This window comes from Drepanopeziza brunnea (genome assembly GCF_022702325.1).
Source record: "Drepanopeziza brunnea f. sp. 'multigermtubi' strain 214-2 chromosome Unknown ctg11, whole genome shotgun sequence".
In the NCBI taxonomy this organism is placed as follows: Eukaryota; Fungi; Ascomycota; class Leotiomycetes; order Helotiales; family Drepanopezizaceae; genus Drepanopeziza; species Drepanopeziza brunnea.
Window position 1 is genome coordinate 1,714,341 of NW_027094074.1, and position 21,369 is coordinate 1,735,709.

The following is a 21,369-nucleotide window of genomic DNA, read 5'->3' on the forward strand; positions in this document are numbered from 1 at the left end:
GCAAAGAATCGGAAAGGACAGGCTTAACATAGGCCTTTGGCGCGTCTTGAAGTTGAATTGTAGACTAATGGCTATTTTAGGCTTCAGCGAAACATACAGGGCAGTGAGAAACCTAGATCGTATCAGTTGTGGAGCACTGTGAAGCATCAGTGAGTATTCAGCAGTGTAAACCTCTGCGTGGCTCGTATTTCGGCTCTATATCGGCAGAACACAACCCCAACCAAATAGGTAGATATACAAAACAAATTAACAATATTCTCTAAACTCATCTTTTCATATTTTATTTTGAAAACTGCTTTAGTATTCTGCTTATTTTTATCTCATAAACTAATTGGATGCTTTGTACCGTTCTATAGTTAAAACAACCAGAGGATCTTGATCCCGGAGCCAGACATGTAAATTATTTGACTATATCTATTATGGTATTTTTTATTTATTCGTAAGTATATACAAAGCACCAAGTCAGAAGAGCACAATACTCTCCGACGGGCATAAAAGGTAATCGATCATTTTACTGGTATCGTTTTCTCGTCAAATGAAATTGCTCGGGCCAGAACCCAGTAGCCTCAGTCAAATCCAAGGCATTGCTCGCGTATAATCACTTCATCGCAGCCTGATCAGATACATCAGATATACTCTTAATGGACCCCATAGCCCCCATAGCTGCAACACGGCGCTCTTCAGCAGCCATGCTCGCTGCCCCCATGTCTGCCAATCCGTACCTGGAAGACCTGATTAGCTACATTTGGACTTGAGTTTTGTAGAATGACATACCAGGCAATAACAGCACATCCAATAACACCGGCAAGAACGCTGAATGCCAGAGCCACAATACCACGAGCTGTAAAGCCGTCGGGTAGCGGCTTTGGTGCGGTATTTGCACCCTTCAGATTAAAGAAGTCCTCAGTGTTGCCAGCAGCGTTACCCACAGTTGGGATCTTGCCGACAGCACACGCATCGAAATGGTCTTGCGGGATCGTCTGGGATTTCTGAATATCCAATGGAGCTTCAATCATGGTTGCAATCAAACCTTGGTCAACCTACAGATGTTGATTAGCACTATTTCCACAGAGGTGACTGTTTAAGGAGGACATACATGCCACTCTATGTGACAGTGAAATAACCAAACGCCTGGGTTATCGGCCTCGAATCGTAGGACAATGTGACCTTCTGGTCTCAGGACGAACGTATCTCTACGCATTGGGATAGCGGGAAACTTGGTCTGTGTAGCATTTGTCGGGTCGAAAGAACCTGCTTCATCCTCGGAACGGGCGATGGCTTGAAAGTTGTGACCATGTAAATGGAAAGGGTGTTTTCCGGAATCTGCAGAACGTTCGTTAACAACACCCAGACTAGATAGGTAGCGCAGGGAGTCCGTACCTAGGTTGTTGACTACTATATCTATAATCTGGTGTCTGTTGAGAACAAACGAGTGAGAAAACTCCCCGTAGACCTGTGGATCTGCGGCGGACTCGCCGGTGCTCATTACTGTATAGAGTGTCGGTACTTTAGGCCTGACCCAGGTAATATTATTAAAGAAGGCGCTTAGTTATGTTAGCAAAAGTTCCCTTGCATGTAGAGTGTACCTACTATGGTCTGCCGTCACCGAGGTTATCCATAATCACATCGAGAGTGATGGTCTGGTCCGCATCAGGTAGAAGGGGCTTCTTGTCAAATGGGACCAGTGCAAAATCATCGTAGAAATCAAAGGGTGCATCAACTACCGCCGGGGTGGGCATAGGCTTAGTATCGTCATAAACAAGCCAGCCGGTTGAGTTCCAATTTAAGTCGTCGGGGAGTTGATCGAAGAGATCCTATTGGAATTTAGCAGACAGCATCTAAATGATGTGGCTTTCTTACGGTATCCATACTGCCAACGAAAGCAAAGTTGGATCCTGTCTCGTTCTTCGTGGTGAGCAAGAAGCTGTAGCGCTGAGCAGCGGAAATGTATATCATCGAGGTCTCCACAGGGTCCGTGAAGACACCGTCAACCTCGACAATGGTCACATTGTGGCCTTCGAACCAAAGATACTGGCCTGCAAAAGCACCGATGTTGACCACATGGAATAGGTAGGTCTTCCCAGGTTGGACTGAGACCCTGAGGTTCGTGGTATCGTTCAGGAGAGCGTTTTGTGGAACTGGCTCTGCACCAGTTGGGTTGGCCTTGTTGAGGAACTTTGGAGTCAGAGTTGCCATCTGCTCATGATACCAGTCTGAGACGGAAAGAACGATTTCCTCATCAACCCGATCCTGATATGGAAATTCGGGGTCGTGGATGATCAGCGCGCCTCGGAGACCATCTGGATACTGAATCGGCAAGTTAGAGCCAATTTAGCAAAATGCCAGGAACCTAAGGATCATTCACTGATCCTGAGACATTTTCCCAATCCCAACATGTCGAGAGAGAGAAAAGGAGAAGATCTACGGACCTGACCACGGGTATGGGAATGATACCAATAGGTCCCAGACTGTTGTGCCTGTTGCTACATTAGTTGTGGTGAATCTAGATACTTCAGAGATGCTTACAGTGAAATTGTACGTGAACGAACTTCCTGGTTGAATCGGACATTGAGTGACGTAAGAAGGACCATCCATTGCCGCAGTGCCGTTCTGGAAAAGGCCATGGAAATGCAGAGATGTGCTCTGGTTTCCGAGCTGGTTGTTCACGTTGACAATGATCTGGTCACCCTTGGTGGCTGTGATAACGGGAATAGGCCATTGGTTGTTGATGCCAATAGTAGCTCTCGGGAAAACGCCATCAGGATTAGCGATGACCCAGGTGATGTTGAAATCATATGTAACCGTTGCTGCGCGTACATTCCACGCAAGAAGGAGGACCGATATCACAGGGAGCCATGACCACGAGCGCGCCATTTGGAAAGAAGAAGCAAGCTGTCGCGACAGTTCTTGGGTACGTGTCGTGAGTGAGTTTGAGAGAGCACGAGGAACGCCGCTTCTTCTTCTATGATCTCTAGAAGACCCTCACCGGCTCACAGCTGTCGAGATATTGAAAGGACGACAAGACTGCTTGGTGGCCTGGGGGCAGTAGATGGGTTTGAAGCACAGTCACCAGCAGACCCTGTGCTTTGGAGAAATGATCTGATTGTGTGAGCAGGCCAGGTGCTTGTCCTTGTCAAGCCTAATCGCGACGATAGGTAGCTTGGGCGTCGGCGTGCGAGAGCACGATAGCGATGGCGATTCTCGGGAATTGTCTTTCTTTCTGGCGGTGTTGACTAGTAGTCGGGTATCGATGTTAGTCTTGCATGCAATTGAGTCGAGTCGAGTCGTAGAAGTCTGGATTAGCCAATGCAATAAGTAGTTTTTGTAAGTAACATGATGCTAAAAAATGGATGCATAGAATCTCGGGCCAAATGCTTATGAAAGGCATGGTGTTGGACTCGTGATACTCAGCTGGACTGGACTGGACTGGAAAGTCAATTTCCCTTATCAGATGCGATCACTCGCGTACCGCCCTTCCTTATCGAATCAGATCGTAGCCTTTTACGAAGTACGAAACGTGTATATTCCAAATTCACGGTCGGGCTTCTTTAGCTGCTTGCTGTTTGATTCGTGGGAAACACTAAAGAGCCGAACTCGCTCGACGCCACCATTCAATTAAAGCCAAAACGCCTCGAAGCTCTAGATCGTCCGGTTCTATTTTAGCACTTGCACTTGCCAGTTCGGTATCTCCATCGATCGGAGCGCAGCGGATCGGATCAGATCGGATCAGATCAGATCAGATAAGATAGGTACAAAAGGTCTAGCGGTAAAGTACTATCTGATCAAAAGCGAAAGGGGTGTAGAGCCCGAACTTGACCTAATAAAGTCATATTCTGTATATTAAAGAAGGAAGCGTGCAAAAGGAAAAATCAGTATTCTGCAAATCAAGGTACCTTCAGCGTCGACAAGAGTTCGTAAAAGAGTCGTCCGAAAATACTACATACAACGGTATTGTAAAGTGTTGTTGTTCTTAGTCAGACAAAGGTTCAGCTAAGCTTCGCCCAGTCAAGCAATGACGTTATTCTGAAGAACTTGCAGGCAAGCCAGCTTCTACGTATTTCCCCTCTGCTTTTGACCCGGGACAACACTTCATCGCTATACCTTCGTACCGGTACTACAGTACAACTAACTGCGTTGATCTCGTATCAGATCGAAAGACTTTTCAAACTTTAACATCACTTCTATGATTCATGAAACGGCTATTAAAAGCCTTTTATAACCTCTGCGTATTACGTATCTTTTTGCAGCGCGCTCCCCTTCTTACGGGATTGCTTGATCAAAGAAAAGCGTTGACTGAAGACCTCTGCAAGCGAACTAGACAAGGGATCAATAAAATCTATACTTTACCGCTGTGCTTCCATACGAACAAGTTGAAACTCTAAATCCGCGGTGGGCATTCCGGCCATTTGCTATTCTTTTCGGGAGGAAAGACTAAAGAGCCGAACCGCGGAGGTAGCTCGACGTCACATTTCCAGCGCCTGCCAATCCGGTGTCTACAAATTCGGAGCGGAGCGGATCGGAGCGGATCAGATCGGATCAGATTAGATACCAAAGTAAGTAAAGTCTCGCGGTAAAGTATGATGGATCCCTTGTTTAGTTCGCTTCGCAAGGATTCTTAGTAACGCTTTTCTTAATCAAGCAATCCCGCACGAGGGGAGCGCTGGAAAAGATACGGAATAGGGTTTTGATAATACTCTTGTACTGGTATATACGGAGTAGTACGGAGGAGTAAGTACTACGTAGCAATTCAATGAATCATGGAAAATCAAATTTAAAGTTCAAAGATAAACAATCTTTCTTCAACGCATGCACGGCTGCATTGTTTTCGAAAGTCAACAACGCCGACGCCGACGCCGACGCCAGCGTCATCGCCATCGCCAGCTGAGTTCTCACCACCCTCTCCAACTTGGGCGCTCGCTCGCTTGTGGCCAAAAATCAAATCCCGCATCTGCAAGCCTCGGGCGCTGAAACCGCCGGAAAATCTTGCCAGGGAAAAAAAAAACCTTTTGGAAGCTTTTTGGATCATCGGACAGAGTCAGCCTTCTGCAGTGCCGTAGGGCTGGCCAGCTAGTCTCGTACGATGCTCAAAGGGTACTCTCACACCTGGGGATCGGACCGACCTGATCGCGTTGATCCCGCGTCGCATAATCTGATCGTCCCAGCACACTACCACCATATCTGGCTTGGACCCCTCGTCCTCGAGTCCCGATATCGACGTCTCCCTCGCCCAAAATCCAAAATCTTTCTTGCATCTTCGCTGTCAAGCAGATTCACATTCACGCCAACGCTGCTGCAGTCATGACGGTGAACGTTTTCGCCGTTCCTGTGTTCTTCATCGTCTTCCGAGAGACGATCGAGGTCGCGATCATCGTCTCGGTCCTGCTCGCTTTCATCAAGCTAACCCTTGATGGCCCGAATCAAGATGCTACCATGTACAAAGCGCTCCGCAAACAGGCAAGACTCCCCGGTTCCTGGGGAAAGATCCTTGGGGTTCTCACATTTCGGCGGGATGGATGTTGACATATCCCAGGTCTGGATGGGAACCTTTGGTGGCTTCTTTATCACTCTGGTCATCGGCGGTGTTCTGATTGGAGTCTTCTATGGTGTAGGCCGCAACAAATTCGCCAATGCCGAGTACTATTGGGAAGGCACCTTCGGTATCATTGCATCGGTGATCATCACATTGATGGGGGCTGCTCTTCTCCGCATCTCCAAGATGCAAGAGAAGTGGCAAGTCAAGATTGCCGAAGCCATGGGAAAAGACCAGACCTCTCGTAAGGCCCTGAGCTTGAAGGAACGTATGCAGGAGCGATTTAAACCGGGCTGGTTCAGGCGGTCTCTTGGAAAGTATGCCATGTTCTGGTTGCCATTCATCACCGTTCTCCGTGAAGGTCTGGAGGCAGTCATCTTCATTGCTGGCGTCTCGTTCTCGGCCCCTGCGACCGCCGTGCCTCTTCCTGTTATTGTCGGACTTCTTGCTGGAGTGGTTGTCGGATTCGTCATATACAAGTGAGCATCGATACTCGGTCCCCGCTCACTTCATCGCTGACAGTGGTCAAGGGCCGGTGCCACTTCCAAGATCCAAATTTTCCTCGTCGTCTCCACCTGCTTCCTCTATCTCGTTGCCGCCGGTCTCTTCTCAAAAGCCGTCTGGTTCTTCCAAGCTCAAGACTGGAATAACGCAGTTGGGGGCGATGCAGCAGAAGTCGGCGCTGGACCTGGGTCCTACGACATTGATCAGAGTGTCTGGCATGTCAACGTAAGTACCCGATGAATGAGCCCATCGTAGCATGTAAATGACTGACCCGGTACAGTACGGTAATCCAGAATTGAACGGTGGTGGTGGATGGGGTATCTTCAATGCAGTGCTCGGGTGGCAGAACTCGGCCACGTACGGATCCGTCATCTCGTACAATTGCTACTGGATCGCCGTCATCATCGGCTTCGTCTTGATGAGATACAACGAGGCCAAAGGCCACCTCCCGTTGATGAAGAACGCCGCATTCACGAAACGCCCCCCATTCGTCGTCAAGGCGAGAGCACCTAATGAGAAATCAGACCATGGAAATCCCAGTCCAAGCAGTGTCTCGGAGCGAGATTCGAGCGAGAAGGGGATACGAGAGGGTGTTTACGCTATGCCAGCTAGGACTGTCTCGGAAGAGTGAACACTTTTTATCTAGGATTCGCAGAAGACCTGGCGGTGCGGGGGACGGGTATATGCTTGCTTTCATTTGCTTTGGAGCTCCGGGGCAAGATGCAGAAATGTAGCTCCTTCGAGCGCGGGGGGTCGGAAGCTGGCTGGCACCTGAATACGTACTTCTCGACGTGTGAATTGACGAATTGCAAACAATAAACACAGTGGGCAGGAATTTCTGTCGAGACCTGAGACGGTATAAGAGACCAAAAAACAGCACGCAATAAGCCACCACTCACTCTCACGCCCCAAGCTACAACAGAGCAGACGACGCGAAGTATAACAAAAACAGCAACGACCAGAGGCAACCAATCACATCAAATGTAATTGATTAAGTATCCGTAAGTAGAGTACATCCATACGGAAGAGCAAAACAGAGATTAGAGACACAAAACGCAGAAATGTGTATGCAGGCAAAGTAGAAGGAGAAAAGAAAGGAAGCCATGGAGACACAAAATATAGACATGTCAGTGGCAAGGGACCTGGGGGAATGTGGGTTGCTGACCCTTTGATTTAGCGAGGCGCTGATTGGTAGTTGTAGGTATCTAGAAGTACGGAGGGAAATAGAGAAGTAAATACTCTTTTCTGTGCTGCTCCTGACGGTCAGTTACTTGGTTTAGCCAGTTCATCCGAGGCTTTGGCACAGGATCGGGGTGGTGCTTAGAGGGTTCACTCACACCCATACTCACACGCATGTATGTTTGTTGATTGTGTTTGGACATTGCCAGGCTTTGTGACTTCTGCCCTGTACAGGTATAAAAAGCTTTCAAGTAGATGATGGCCTGGGGCATTTGACTTGAAGCATGGGAGATGCTACGGGTCAGATTTTGGCTTCTTCTGACAAGTAGATAGCTTTTCATCTTCAGGAAGTCAATTCTCGCCCAAACATCTTCCTTCTCTATCCGTCCTTCGCACCAACCATCAGTTCCAACCTCCCAGCCAACACACGATGTTTCCGGATTATCTCCACCCACTCCTCATCTTGGGCCTCGCTATCCTCCTGCTCCCCAAAAAAGGCAAGCAGCATACTAAAATCACCCCCCAGTCTCCCCAAACTCCCCGCACAGTACAAAACCTGGGTCAGCAGACTGTCTCTACTACTCCGATCCCTCACATTGCCCAAATATCTCCTCAACGTCTGCTCCAACATTCCCACCAGCTGCAACGGGAACGTCCCTAGTGAGCTCGGCAGCGGCAATAACGGGTCCTCTTTCACATGACCCTCCCGTCCCAAGCCTTTGAGTATGCTATCTTCATGGGCAGAGTTTCCGGCTGGGAAGATGCTGCGGTACATGGAGATAATGGCAAAGCTCTGTTCACGAAAGATTTCTATGTAGCGTTTCAAGTAGCGTTCGGTTTGCTGCCCGCCTTCCCATTTACTCTTGCTTTTTACATCTGGCCCGGATCCAGCTTCAGATTCCTGTAATCGTAGGGTTTCTTGGTCTGCTAGTTCACGTAGTGGTTCCAGCGCCGAGAGCATCTGATGAAGGTTGGCTAAACGACAGACGAGAAACAGAGATCCGAGGCTACCTTCACGGCTGGCTCCTACTCCGTGATGCAGAGATGGCGTAGAGGTTGTCGAGGGGTCCAATTCAGGCGCCACACGCCGTAGCCAAGATATTGTGCGCATAGCATTGGCGAGTTTCAGGGAATTAGTTCTCAAGCTTGCGATGAGATTTGTAGCCATATCTTGCATGGCTTCCTCCGCCTGCTTTTCTACGCTAGAAATCAATGTCGAGTCGGGATATAAGCCGTGGAGCCGCCTTATATGCGAGTTCAAGTCTAGGGCAGAGGCATAATTAAGGGTAGCGTTTGTGGCAGATATGGAAGCCGTGGAGGCATTGGATGTTGATATGGCGGAGGAGAGAAGCGTCGGCAGGTCGAGAATGTCGGAGAGGCGGTCAATATTGCGGGACAGCAGGAGAGCTTTGCGCCGTCGATCGAGGAGCGCATTATCGGAGCGCGTGTTGTAGGTTTCGCTGAAGTGAATGGCAGCATCGTCGAGCTTGGGGAGGGCATCGCGGAGGGAGGCGGTTGATGCAGCGAGGGTCGGAAGCGTAGTGCTCAGCGTCGAGAGATGGGTAGACGAGTCGATTATAGACTGATGCGAGCGTTTCGAAAGAGCTTGGAGGGAGAGGGAAAGGGAATGCGTGGTTTGAGAGAGGGATTGCGGCTCGCTGCTTGTGAGAGACGAGAGAGGGAGGGTTGTCAGACGGGTTAGGTAGGCATTGGTAGTTGGATCCTTCGAGGACGGTGCTGGTCGGGATGAGGGCGCATCGAAGTATGGGATCAGAAGCTCGTACAACGGATCTGCCATGGTGGCAAGGGCAACAGCTTGCCCGTGTGCGGTTTGGCGGTTTGGCGGTTTGGAGGTTTGGAAGTTTAGAAGTTTGGAAGTTTGGAAAGCTTGAAAATTGTGGTGTTAGGATGTGATGTGATTAAAATATTACCTAGACAGGGACAGGTGTCTACAGTACTGTAAGTACTACCGGTAGTAAGCAAGTTTCTGGCTTGGGAGCTTGGACTGCGGGAACAAGCGAGTCGCCCCGCATTCTTATTTTCTTACTTCCTCATGGCGTCATCCGGGACTTCCACCTTCTTTTCTTTTTCCCCAGATCGCCATACTCCGTAGTCATCAGCTTCCAGTCCCGTGACTCCTCCCTTTATTCACTCTCTACTCCATCTTCATTCCCTCTTCATTCCCTCTTCATTCCCTCTTCATTCCCACTACTTCCCTTCCTAATATTCTCTCTCCACGGTGCCAATAACATGGTGTTCTCCACCAGTACTCATCCTAGTGCACCATCCACAGCGTCCATAGATATAGACGGCCCTCCCGACTTAGTTTATAAAGGCGTTTATGTTGCAAACAAGCCCGACAACACTCTTTGGGATGTCGCTTTTAAGAACGGTCACATCAGCGCTCTGGACGAGCACAAGGTGCCAGATCAAGAGCACATCACCGAAAAGCATCATGATGGAGACCATCATCGTGGCACCAAGTTCTTGTGTCCTTCTCTGTGCCATCCGCATATACACCTTGACAAGTGCTTCCTGCTCTCCCATCCAAAGTACTCGGATCTGGAGATCAAGGACGGTGACTTTGCCGAAGCAATGAAGTTGACAAGTAGGCCAGTTATCACTCTCCCGTGAAGCCGGTGGGCCATGTCTCATTGTCAGCATAGGCGAGGCAAAGCGCAGATACGAGGTAGATGACTTGATCGAAAGAGGCCAAGCTTTGATCGAAGAGAGTATCGAACTGGGAGTCACCCATATGTAGGTGTTGAACAAGCCCACGACAATATCTCAAGATCCTCTGAGAGCATGTATTGTCCCTTTTCCTGAAGCAATTTTCGATGAACCAGTACTAACTTCCCCGTTTTCTCAGGAGGGCATTCGTTGAAGTTGATCTTGTGGTTCAAATGAAATGTCTCGATGCCGGTCTGGCACTCAAGGAGAAGTTCCAGGATCGTATATATATGCAGATTTGCGTCTTGTAAGCCGATATGACAGTAGCCATTTCTTTATTCACGGGTGTCTCACGAGTAGTAATTTAGTCCCATTCTACTCTTGATATACCTGAAGATGAAACTTTACTGACCTTCCGGTCATGCAGTGCTCAGGACCCAATTGTCAGTTATGGAGACAATGGAAAGGCGATGATGGAGTTACTTGAAGTTGCTGCCAACAGACACGGTGTCTCTTGCTTTGGGAGTACACCGTATGTTGAGAAGGATGGGGATCGCATTAAGCAGGTATGCTGAACGTGATCCGCTCTTTCTCGTTACTCCTGGCGGTTAATGTCTCCAGCTGGCCAACATAGAATTTGCTATTAAGACAGCCATGCGTTGTAAACTTCACCTCGACTTCCATATCGACTATAACCTGGATCCAAACCAGCCCAGTATGGTTGGGGAGACCATAGAGCTCTTGCATAAGATGAAGGTTGGCATTTGGGAGCCCCCTCTTTCCCATCCTTCCCTGATTGAGTCGGACAACTGGGAATATAGATTTTCCCCTCTATAATGTTCTTGTACGTATGGTAACTGACTCCTCTGTGTCCTACAGTGGCCCACGGATTGCAACGAACACTTGTACCGCTCGATTATTTTTAGCCACTGCTCTCGTCTTACCCTGTTCAGCCAACATGAATGGCTGGAACTACGTCGCAAGATACTAGGATTGCCGGTCTCTTTCATTGGACTGCCTAATTCAGATCTCTTTATGATGGGCCGACCAGGAAAAGAGGACGTGGAACAAACTACCCAGAGAGTTCGTGGCACCTTGCAGGTCCTCGATATCATCCAGAGATATGCCATGAGTAAGTATCTGTCCTTTCGTCGCGGCGACATATTTCCCGAGCATCTCAAGCACCTTCCTGAAAGTTTAAGTGGGCCGATTTCAGGAGACCGAATCAAGACACTTGTTTCATATATATGTATACTGATTTCGAGAACAGATGCAGCAATAGGAATCAATAACGTCGGAAACGCATTCACGCCTCACGGCAGCTGTGATCCACTTAGCCTGGCGAGTTTTGGTGTCGGAGTTTATCAGGCTTCTACGAAGAAGGAACTTGCTTTGATGCTTGCAAGTGAACCAGACAACGACCAATTCAAACGCAGCTAATCTTTCCTAGCAATGCGTCTCCCATCGGGCCAAGACGGCCATAGGAATCCGTCTGACGATCGCCAACGAGATTGATATTGACGTTGGAGACGAAGCACACTTCATCATCTTCGGCAACGAGAATCCCAGCCGGCCGTTCAGAACGAGGAAGACGATTCAGGATGTGGTTTGCGATCCGAGCCGAGACCGAACAACGATTTACAAAGGGAAGGTCGTCAGCAACACAAGTAGAGAGTCCGCCGGGATCGGCAGCTGTGCCTTACGAGGCTATGGGGAGTCGCTTATCTTATCACTTGATGCATCGAGAGCTGGCTAAGGCTGAGCGAGCGTTTGCGATTGCCATGGCCATGGCCAGTTGCCTGGCCTATTGCGGTGTCCTTTGACGAAACAACCATATACCTGTACGCACGGATACATAGATATACTATACATAGATAATGAGATTATGATTATATTGCCGACTCTCTGTGCCTTTGCGGAGTTCTGTTGTAGTGTAGTGTAGTGAGAAGTACGAAAATCGAGGTCCGTTGTGCATACCCAACTAACTCCTAACTCCCAACTTCCTGATCTCTATATATTCTCTGTCTGTATCATGGTTGTGGTCATGATCCCTCGCTTTCGCCCAGCTCCCCCTTGACTGTAATAGGCTAGCCTGCCTACCCCTACCGCTCTCTGGCGTGGAGTATCAGTCAGTGTCTTACTTTAAGCATCCCTTCAGCCTGTTTCGACCTCTTCTCGAGTTTACCAAACCTCGACCAGAAACCCGTGTATCAATCAAAACTCTATCACTCTTCGGAATAGATGGTTCATCTGCCTACCTACCTACCGGTACCTATTCTAAGATCATCTTCTCTCCAACTTCATTTCTCATCCTCCCATTCATCTCCTTCCGCCCTCCACTCTTAAGCCTCCTCTCGACCCTCGAGCTCTCTTCTCCGCGACCATGCACGATCCCTTTCCTCTCCCCCCTTTGCCGTGGCTCAGTAAAGCCATACAGCCCATCGCCGACTATCTTCACCTCCCGACTCTACCTCTGCATATCCACGAGGTCATCATATCGTTTGTAGCATATACGCTGATCAATAATGTCGTTGCGCCCAAGCTTTCTATGCGCATATTTCCGGTTAAGTATGCAAAGCTGTCCCCGGAGCGCAAGATGAATTGGGACGTTCATGTGGTTTCTTTGGTTCAGAGTACCACTATCAACACCCTGGCGTTATGGGTGATGTTCAACGACGAGGAGCGTAAAGCCATGGACTGGCAGCAGCGCATCTGGGGGTACACTGGTGCTGCGGGGATGATCCAGGGCATGGCAGCTGGATACTTCCTCTGGGATTTGATGGTTACTCTCCAACATGTCAGAGTGTTTGGATTCGGCATGCTTGCCCATGCATTGAGCGCCCTCATAGTTTTCTCCTTTGGATTCGTAAGTTCCACAGGCATTCATGGGCTCGGAGCTGACAGCGTTACCAGAGACCATTTGTGAATTTCTACGGATGTACTTTCATCCTCTACGAGCTCTCCTCTCCATTCCTGAACTTCCACTGGTTCTTCGATAAACTCGATATGACCGGCTCAAAAGCCCAGCTGTACAACGGCATCATGCTCCTCTTTACGTTCTTCAGTTGCCGGCTCGTGTGGGGAACCTATCAGTCAGTTCGGGTATACCAAGACGTCTGGCAAGCAATTCACCACCAGCCAGCTACCACAGGCATTGACATGGACGCTATTAACGGCACTGCCGCGGCTACTGGCAAGAGCGCTGCTCCTATTCACGATGATATCATGCGCTTCGCGGGTGACGAGTATGTTCCAATGTGGCTGGCCTTTACATACTTAGGAAGTAACCTCGTGCTCAACACCTTGAACTTCTACTGGTTTGGGAAGATGGTTGAGACGGTTCGTAAGCGATTCCAGCCACCAAAAGAGATCAAGCAAAAGGAGAAGGCCATTGCTACGAAAAGTACCGGGGCGAACGGGAAGACGAGGATCGATATTGATGAGACCGAGGTGCGAAGAAGGAAAATTGCAGACGGCGAGACGATTGATGCTCTGACATAGTCCCGAGGCTGGATCAGGGTTCGTTAGATTGTACTGTACGAGATACAGGCGTGTTTGACTTCGGTATTCGGTCGGGTATATTAAGCTACCCAATGATTACTCTTGCTGGCCTAGGACTGGTTCACTGCCGCACCATGATAAAAACCCTTGGGTCCAAGTTCCCGGTAGATACTGATGTGTCTCTCTTCTAACTTTGTCCTTTTTTCTTCTTTTTTTTTTTCTTCGGACGATGCAATCGGATAGTGTTCAAGAGAGCTTATCGCGTGATACGGTCTATCGAGTATGGCATAACATCAAAGGAAATATGACTCCATAAATACATCCTTACATGTTTCACACCTCGCATCTCGAGAGAAGAGGCAATATCTGAAAGGATAAAGATAACCAAGTTCTCTCTGTATTCTGTTGAAAAAAAAAAACTTGCCGTTCTGGTGCTCATATCTACTTCTCCAACGAACAATTCATTTGTATATCTGCATGACATGTCACAGTACGTACCTTCTCATCTCTACACACAGCTGGGCTATGAGAACCGTGAAAAAGGAAAAAAAAAATTAATTGGCTCTACGTCTACGCTCTCGGCACATTTGCAACACAACGTCGGATAAGTCCCTTAACCTTAGCCATAGGTACTTGCTTCCCAATCAAACACCGCATAATACTCACTGCACGCCATTTTAGTACTCTCCGAACATAGCATTGTGATTCAAGTGATGATACCTACCCCCCATCTTACCTTCTAGGAGGTATGGAATCGTAGTCTTGCTGAGGCGAAGAAGTAAGTCTGGCTTGGATGGGCCATTCAGGGAGAAATGCTCGCCTAGCTAGGTTCGTAGGTAGGGGAGAAAGTCAACAAAAGAAACAAAACAAGCGGCAATTCTTTTGCTCCCACCCCCATGATTACGGGTGCAGTCAGACGTGTGGGAGCGCGGGTTGAATCAAAACGAGATGGATACCTACGTACCTGCGAAACATGGGTTTGCTGGCGTTCTCGCCGGTCTTGACAAAGGTAGAATTGGTCTTCACCTGACTGTGTCTTGCTGCTTGGTTTCAAAGTTGAAGAGAAGCCGCCACAGGAAGCCATTGTTGTTGTTGCGGCGTCAAGGGATAAGAATGCCTTGAGGATTGATGGGTCTAGTTTAGGAGACGATGCTATGGTTTATATCCGGTACCTTAGGAAGGCTGATTACCTATTGAGGGATAGATGAAGCTCATAAGTACGGATGTTGAGAAGTATGGCGTAACGTCACACACATCAGGTGAGGAGGAGTTGGGAAGGCATGGAGGAACTACTCCTACTCCTTTCAAGGCCAATCAATAACAGTCCAGCAAGGACCGAATTCTTGTAAACTGGGCTTCTCCATTATCGACAGTTTATCTGTCGTGGGTTCAAATCAGCGCTTCAAGAACTAAGAAGTCATGATTTCATGCTCGCCGTAACTCCATACACCGCGAAGCATTCCCTCCAATGCTGCTGCAGCCTATGCCCAAAACAAATGATACACAACATCGAAAAGTAACCTTTCAATCACTGGCTCTCTCCAGCCCCAGCATCGTCTGTAATCTCGCACCCTTGCGAAAAGAATATTCTAGCTGGTTTATCATGCTCGTTCTCAATACTGTAAAAGTTGCCTGAGAAAGTCAACAAGTATACAGAACGCGCTCATGTCAAATCCGAGACTTACCTCTGGGAACTTGCCACATCCCACCCTTTCCAATACTGAAGATGTTATCATTGACAGTAACCTGAACTCTCCCCGAGAAGACGAAGAACACCATCTGCATCTTCCTAGAATTCTTTGACTTCTTCATGGCCTTCGGCGGTAGATCAACCATTCCAGACCCAAAGAAGGGTAGCGTAAGTGTCTTCGCGAATTTGAAGCCGGAACTCGGAATGTCGCGGGTGATGATTGCCGCAGCAGACAAAGCGATTTCCTCTTGCACCTCCTCAGCTTGAGCTCCACTTGGGTCCTCGGGATCCCAACTTTTGACCTCGCCATATATACGTCCAGGCTCCATCTCCCACGGTTCGGCTTCCTCGTCCTCATCAGATTCGGGCTCTGTGGTCTTTGATCTTGGTTTTGGTGCCTTTGACTTGCTCCTTGAAACTTTGCGTTTTGGTTCGCTGATCTCTTCAGCGCGAACAACCTCCTTGATTCTAGGCAATACAAAATTATGAAGACCATCGTCGTCCTCATCTTCCGCCCACTCTACTCTTTCATTCTTCCAGTAAGCAAGGGGCTTTATCGAGTTGCGACCAGAGCGTGTCTGCTTGAAGCCAGCACCTTCCAATGGGGTTTCTCGCCGAAGAATAAACAGTCCGCGATTATTTCTTGGCATAGGAGGACCACGTTGAATCGCGGGAGATTCGACCTCGGGAACTGTCGCCTGCTTAGGTTTACGACTAGGAGCTTTTGCCTTAGACTTTGAGGTATTTGATGTAGGCTCTTCCACCGCCTTCTCCTTGCCCTTTGGTTCCTTCGTTGGCGCGCTGGCTGTAGCCTTCTTGGGTTTTCCCGTAGCCTTGACAGCTTTAGCTCCAGAAACATCAAGCGAGCGCCGAGTTCTCTTGGCTGGTCCTTGCTCTTCTTCCGGTTCATCTGGTCCGCCCTCAACTTCAGATTGCGGCTCTGGCTCGGTAACTTTCTGGGATCTACCGCGCTTTCTCTGAGGTTTGAGAGCTTCGTCCTCGATCTCGGGCTCTGATTCTGGTTCTGGCTCGGGCTCAGCTACCTTCTGGGGTCTATCTCCTTTCTTCTTTTGAGGCTTAGAATCATCCAAGGATAATCGACCTCGTTTAGCGGGTCGTACAGCCTCTGGTTCCCCAAAAATTTCCTCTTCGACTGGTTGAGGGGCCTTTTTTGGTCTACCTCTTTTCTCTGCAGGTGCAGAGACTTCTTCTGTAGCTTTCGCTTTGCCCTTAGATTTCGTCGGAAGTTCGACTGACTGGAGGACCTTTTTCGGTCGACCTCTCCTCTCTGCAGGTGCAGAGACTTCTTCTGTAGCTTTCTCTTTACCCTTCGATTTCGTTGGAGGTTCTGGTGTAGGCTCGGGTTCCTGGCTTTCTTCCCGCTCTTCCTCCACAGCATCATCGCCTCCGCCATTGACCATCTGGAAGGAGTCCTCATTAACAAACCCAGAATCTTCCAGCACAGTTTTTTCATGCTCGTCGGTTCCAACATCAGAAAAGGCTGGTTGGAAAGGCGTCAAGAGTTTGCCGTTGGTAAGCTTCGAGTTTCTCGCCGGGAGCTCAGAAGCTGCCCGCATATCTGACAGCCCGTCGATCATCTCCGTATTCCCGTTACTCTGAAAGCTAGTGTTCGAGAAATCCAGCTTCCTCCTGACCGGCGCTGCTAAATTGGCAGCTGCCCTAGATTCGACGATCGATCCCCTGATGGGGGAGGATACCGGGCCGAGGGATTGATTCCTTCGCGCCGGGGACTTCAAGTATGTCTTTATAGGGGAGTTCGCACGCAGGGGAGGCAGTCGACCACTTGCTCGTTGTCTCTCGGTGAGGACATCGTTGGGTTCGGGGATGGTGCCTACTCGTAGAGTCATTATTGATCGTTGTATTGACCCAGAAGTAACCTACTCTCGTCCACATCCATATCTTCTTCGCTCGATATCGTGGCGTTCATGTTGCGGGCACCGTTTGCTTTCCGCGCCGTGGCTTCTTTCTCTTTCTCAGGGGAGGAGAACAAGTGATCCATTGGTTCCAGGCCATTCTCATCTCGAATTCCAGTATCGGGAACCTCAATGCCGGTTTTTCTGTACAAGGCGTTAGTGGGATACATTTCGCGCAACAATCATTACTTGCCGTCCTTTTACGCCCAGGTTGAATAAGTACTGGTTCTCAGTTCCTTTGCGCCCTGCTGGTGGCATCTCGACCGTGACGACGCGCCGGAGGTCGCGCGCGTCCCAGGGATGGATATATTTTCCCTATGGGCTTCCTAAGTGGATAGGCGAATATGCAAGCGAATGAGATCAGCGATAAGTCGCAAAATTTCTGGGATAGCGAGGTTGTGGTTGTTGCCGTGAGGGGTTCGACGTGATGCCTGGGAGCTTTGTCGCAAGTGAGTGAAAACAAGCGCCCCAATTTGAAGTGGTCCAAGCTCGACGCGTTTGCCGGCGCCTGAAGAAGCTCCGTACCGTTACGTACAGTGCAGTGCAGTACTACTTACTTGGCTAATGCTAGGGGCCAGTACCCCCTCGGCACCTCAATTACTTGCAGTTGTATCAAGCTGTATCTGTAAGATCTAATCGTTGGTTGCCTTGAGTATTGTTGTAAAAAAAAAACCCCGACCTAGCTGCACCAGGTCGGCACCATTAAACCGGGACACTTTCATCAAAACACTAGTCAAACTACGACCATTAGATGAAAAGATCGATATGCTTATAAAACAACACTATGCAAATATGCATTATAAGTTTTGAGATGCATTTATGTATTGCAAGTAAAAACATTGCGATATAATGAAAATATGGCCAAAGACTGTTCTGAAAAGTCAAATTTCATTTGTCTGTTTCGAATATCTTGACAACCACAGCTCTAATAAAACAGAGCCCACCCCCCACGCCCCGAACCATAGATCAATAGGAAGTATCGCTTCCATTAAATTTTCCAAAATTATGTATATCATTAAACGAGAGTTGGTGGTGTAAAAGATTTACTTTTAAAGGAAGTTCGATTTTCGTGTTCCTCGCTTATTCTAGTATTTACATGGCAATTCTGACATATACGCGTAGTTAAGCAGTATCGGAAGCAGTAATTATCGTAACCCATCGTACCTTCCCTCTCCGGCGGAGTAATAAACGGCCAATTGAGGCACGGGCTTAGCCCCGCCAAATCCATTGCACGGACCAAATACTGACCTAAAGATACTTTTCAAGGCTGGATTCTTATAAGTTGATTGATTGGCTTACCTTAAAGGCAGGTAGGGTGTCATTTGAGCGGTCCTTTGACCCTCTTTTATAAAAGACGGTTATTAGACAATTTAAAATCAGTATTAGTTACAAATCAACATTAATTCACTTTTTTAATCGTCCCCGAGCCTGGGACCGTCTTATAGCCATCCCATGGCCGTCCTCGTCCATATTTTTGAATTAGACTTATTAATAAGCTCGTTTTAAAAATTTAAAATAGTTCGATAACTACCTTAAAGGGGAATGCAAGAGCATTTAGACGGTCAGCTGATCATCCGATAACTATCTCTTTTAAGGACGATTTTAATAAGTTGGCATGGCTGGTGGATCACCTTAGGCCGATACTCGAGATTGAATAGAATTTGAAAACAAACGATTTAAATGATTTAAATCGTAGCTAAAATAAAACTATTTTATTCGATTAAATCGTCTTTTTGAAATACTCGTCTTCTCGTATAAAAACCGTCTTAGGACCTGTCCAAGCATTGCGTTTTGGATACCCGCCCGACGTTAATAAATACAACAACAATAACCGTCTTAGGACCGTTTTCAAGCGTTTTAAGACCGTCCTATGGCCGTCCTATGGCCGTCCTTAAGCTTAAAACCGTCCTTGAGAGCGTGAATTAGTAAGCAAATAATCTTTCTATTGCTTGCTAGTCTACCCTTTACTGCCTGGACCACCTACTACACCCCCTCCTTAAAAGGGATCTAAGGGCGTCCAGCATACGCGGCGAATCTTTTGCTAAATCGATCGATTTCGATTATAAAAAAATTAAAGCGTTGATATACAAGCCGTGGCAGCGATACCGAGAAATATCTTGGCATCGAACCTCTTAAATTATCATCAAAACAATTTTATTTAAAAGACAATTTTTGTTTATATTTATATCTTCTTTAAAATGGTCATCGAACTATTTCAATTTTTTAAAACGAGCTTATTAATGAGCCTATTTTAAAAATATAGATAGGGACGGCTATGGGACGGCCATAAAACGGTCTCTTTCAATAGGACGGTCTTTTCGATAAACTATTTTTAAAAAGAGCTTAGTATTGAATTTAAGCGGCCCAATGGCCGTTTCTTATAAAAGAGGATCAGAGGACCATTCAAATGACCCCCTACCACCCTTTAAGGTAGACTGGCAAGTAATTGAATGGATGAAGAGATTATTTGCTTACTAATTCACGTTCCTCGGGACGGTTTTGAGTTCGAGGACGGCCATGGGACGGCTACAGGACGATCTTAAAACGATCTTTTCGTAAAAAGACCGACTTTTATAAACGACGATTTAATCGATCAAAACGGTCTTAATTTGATAATAATCTTTTAACGAAAAGACGAGCTTTTGAAAAAAAAAAAAAAAAAAAAAAAAAAAAAAAAAAAAACCCCCCATTTAATTTATTAAAATAATTCTATTCTAGCTACGATTTAAATAATTCAAATCGTTTGTTTTCAGATCCTATTCAATCTTAAGTATCGGCCTAGGGTGATCCACTAACTAGGTCGATTATTTCCCATGCCTCGAAGAAAGTGGAGTTGTATTTCCCATGCCTCAACCCACTTTTTGAGTGGGCCCGCCCAGCCAAATATACTCGCTGCTTGACGCTACATTTAACGACCTCGGCTTCGGTATACTCGATTCTAGTATAGATATAGATTTATTTCTCAAAGATTCTTAAAAGAAACCTGTTTTAATTTAGCAAGGCGATGTATTTTACAATCTGAAAGCTTTTAAAGACGTAGTACTCACTCAATCAGGCTATTTACGAGCGATAAGAGCTTAAGTGTCCGAATAACGAGAAGACTTATGTGAGATAGGTATACTACTTTAACGATATATGCAAATGGCGCGCTCGTTGCAACCACGACGTTCGAACTAAGGAAGCTACGGTATCGATATAATAAAGAAAACATATATGCTTTAATCGTGTTCGTTATACAAGACCGTTAGTTGCGCGGATAGCGTATCTTTTAGAATTGATTCTTAAGCTAATATTTGTAATTAAAAACACATGTCGATAGAATTGTATTTATTTATTTCTATTAATTTTTTTTTAAAAATTGTAAATGTGAATAGCTTTAAAATTACAATCGAGAACTTTAGAAAATAATTCTAGTATAAGCGGCATTACTGAAACATTTTTCCTGTATAAAGCAGCGAGTAGATTTGGCTGGGCGGGCCCACTCAAAAAGTGGGTTGAGGCATGGGAAATACAACTCCACTTTCTTCGAGGCATGGGAAATAATCGACCCACTAACTATGCCAACCTTTTGGAATCGCTTCCCTCCACCAAGGGAAAACCACGGACCTATAACATCAAAAGTACATTAAAAGTACAATTTTTACTACTTTAATCAACCAAAATAGTAAGAAACTACATGTAGTTGGAACTGCATTCATTGATTAACAATAATTTCAGTACGCGGCATCTTTTTACACAAAGATAATGACGATATGATCAGTGGTTGATCTTCTATCAATTCTTTAAGGGCAAAAGTACCCAGGTGTCCCGGGTTGGTGATACCGACGTGGCGCGGCCAGGTCAGATATTTTTCAAATTAAATCCGTGGATACTGACGATTGCAAGCTTCTTAATCGGTCTCTTGGTACTTACGGAGGATCCAACCAGTTTCTAGCGTATGCTTGGAGTCAGGCCAAAGCGTACTACTACCGTAGTATCGCAGCATCCCAAGGGCGGCACGGATAGACTTTTGTTGTGTTTTGGGTCGTGCCACTCTTGGGATGCTGCTTTTTAGTCAAGAGGGAGGTAGTACTGAGAATAGTTACAGTAGCTACTGTAAGCGCAAATTGGACTTTACTCTCCCCGCTACTATCCCCCCCCATGAATAAATGTCGGACCCAGTTTAGGCCCATAAATCATAGAGCGGTGGTTTCTTAATGGCTCAAAGCCCTGTCAACTCCACTGTATAGGCTAAATACTGGCTCAAAGATACTTTTCAAAGCTGAATCCTTATACCACGGTACAGGCCTAAGTATTACCCCTCGAGGGTGCCTTAGAAGTTTAGTTTCCACTTTAAACCCCCTGTTTTCCATACCCTCGAG

At 47.1% G+C, this 21,369-nt stretch overlaps 6 protein-coding genes across 9 annotated transcripts; 3 read left to right on the forward strand and 3 right to left on the reverse strand.

Moving 5' to 3' along the window:
* Window positions 1–598: 598 nt before the first annotated feature.
* On the reverse strand, window positions 599–2,874 carry L3040_006607 (uncharacterized protein; the record flags this gene model as incomplete). The annotated part of the gene is made up of 8 exons (XM_007292180.1): window positions 599–722; window positions 775–1,040; window positions 1,097–1,323; window positions 1,381–1,544; window positions 1,591–1,814; window positions 1,861–2,307; window positions 2,430–2,477; window positions 2,527–2,874. The coding sequence occupies 8 exons, from the start codon at window positions 2,872–2,874 to the stop codon at window positions 599–601; spliced, it is 1,848 nt and encodes a 615-aa protein (XP_007292242.1).
* A 2,424-nt stretch (window positions 2,875–5,298) lies between these two features.
* Window positions 5,299–6,665, forward strand: L3040_006608 (uncharacterized protein; the record flags this gene model as incomplete). The annotated part of the gene is made up of 4 exons (XM_066154174.1): window positions 5,299–5,454; window positions 5,531–6,009; window positions 6,061–6,259; window positions 6,315–6,665. 4 exons carry the CDS (start codon window positions 5,299–5,301, stop codon window positions 6,663–6,665), a joined length of 1,185 nt encoding a protein of 394 aa, XP_066011153.1.
* A 927-nt stretch (window positions 6,666–7,592) lies between these two features.
* On the reverse strand, window positions 7,593–9,011 carry L3040_006609 (uncharacterized protein; the record flags this gene model as incomplete). Of its 2 annotated transcripts, none has more annotated exons than XM_007292182.1 (1): window positions 7,593–9,011. In XM_007292182.1, the coding sequence occupies one exon, from the start codon at window positions 9,009–9,011 to the stop codon at window positions 7,593–7,595; it is 1,419 nt and encodes a 472-aa protein (XP_007292244.1). The 2 variants fall into 2 exon arrangements, with proteins under 2 accessions (XP_007292244.1, XP_066011154.1); XM_066154175.1 differs by having other exon boundaries at window positions 7,593–8,390.
* A 452-nt stretch (window positions 9,012–9,463) lies between these two features.
* L3040_006610 (uncharacterized protein) lies at window positions 9,464–11,639 on the forward strand (the record flags this gene model as incomplete). Of its 3 annotated transcripts, none has more annotated exons than XM_066154178.1 (9): window positions 9,464–9,825; window positions 9,880–9,902; window positions 9,975–10,020; window positions 10,083–10,190; window positions 10,311–10,449; window positions 10,505–10,639; window positions 10,763–11,015; window positions 11,154–11,284; window positions 11,334–11,639. In XM_066154178.1, the coding sequence occupies 9 exons, from the start codon at window positions 9,464–9,466 to the stop codon at window positions 11,637–11,639; spliced, it is 1,503 nt and encodes a 500-aa protein (XP_066011157.1). The 3 variants fall into 3 exon arrangements, with proteins under 3 accessions (XP_066011157.1, XP_066011156.1, XP_066011155.1); XM_066154177.1 differs by having other exon boundaries at window positions 10,532–10,639; XM_066154176.1 differs by lacking the exon at window positions 9,975–10,020 and having other exon boundaries at window positions 9,464–9,821; window positions 9,880–9,970.
* Window positions 11,640–12,266: 627 nt separating this feature from the next.
* L3040_006611 (uncharacterized protein) lies at window positions 12,267–13,384 on the forward strand (the record flags this gene model as incomplete). The annotated part of the gene is made up of 2 exons (XM_007292184.1): window positions 12,267–12,749; window positions 12,797–13,384. The coding sequence occupies 2 exons, from the start codon at window positions 12,267–12,269 to the stop codon at window positions 13,382–13,384; spliced, it is 1,071 nt and encodes a 356-aa protein (XP_007292246.1).
* A 1,528-nt stretch (window positions 13,385–14,912) lies between these two features.
* On the reverse strand, window positions 14,913–17,266 carry L3040_006612 (uncharacterized protein; the record flags this gene model as incomplete). The annotated part of the gene is made up of 4 exons (XM_066154179.1): window positions 14,913–15,016; window positions 15,070–16,926; window positions 16,977–17,152; window positions 17,202–17,266. 4 exons carry the CDS (start codon window positions 17,264–17,266, stop codon window positions 14,913–14,915), a joined length of 2,202 nt encoding a protein of 733 aa, XP_066011158.1.
* Between the last annotated feature and the right edge of the window lie 4,103 nt (window positions 17,267–21,369).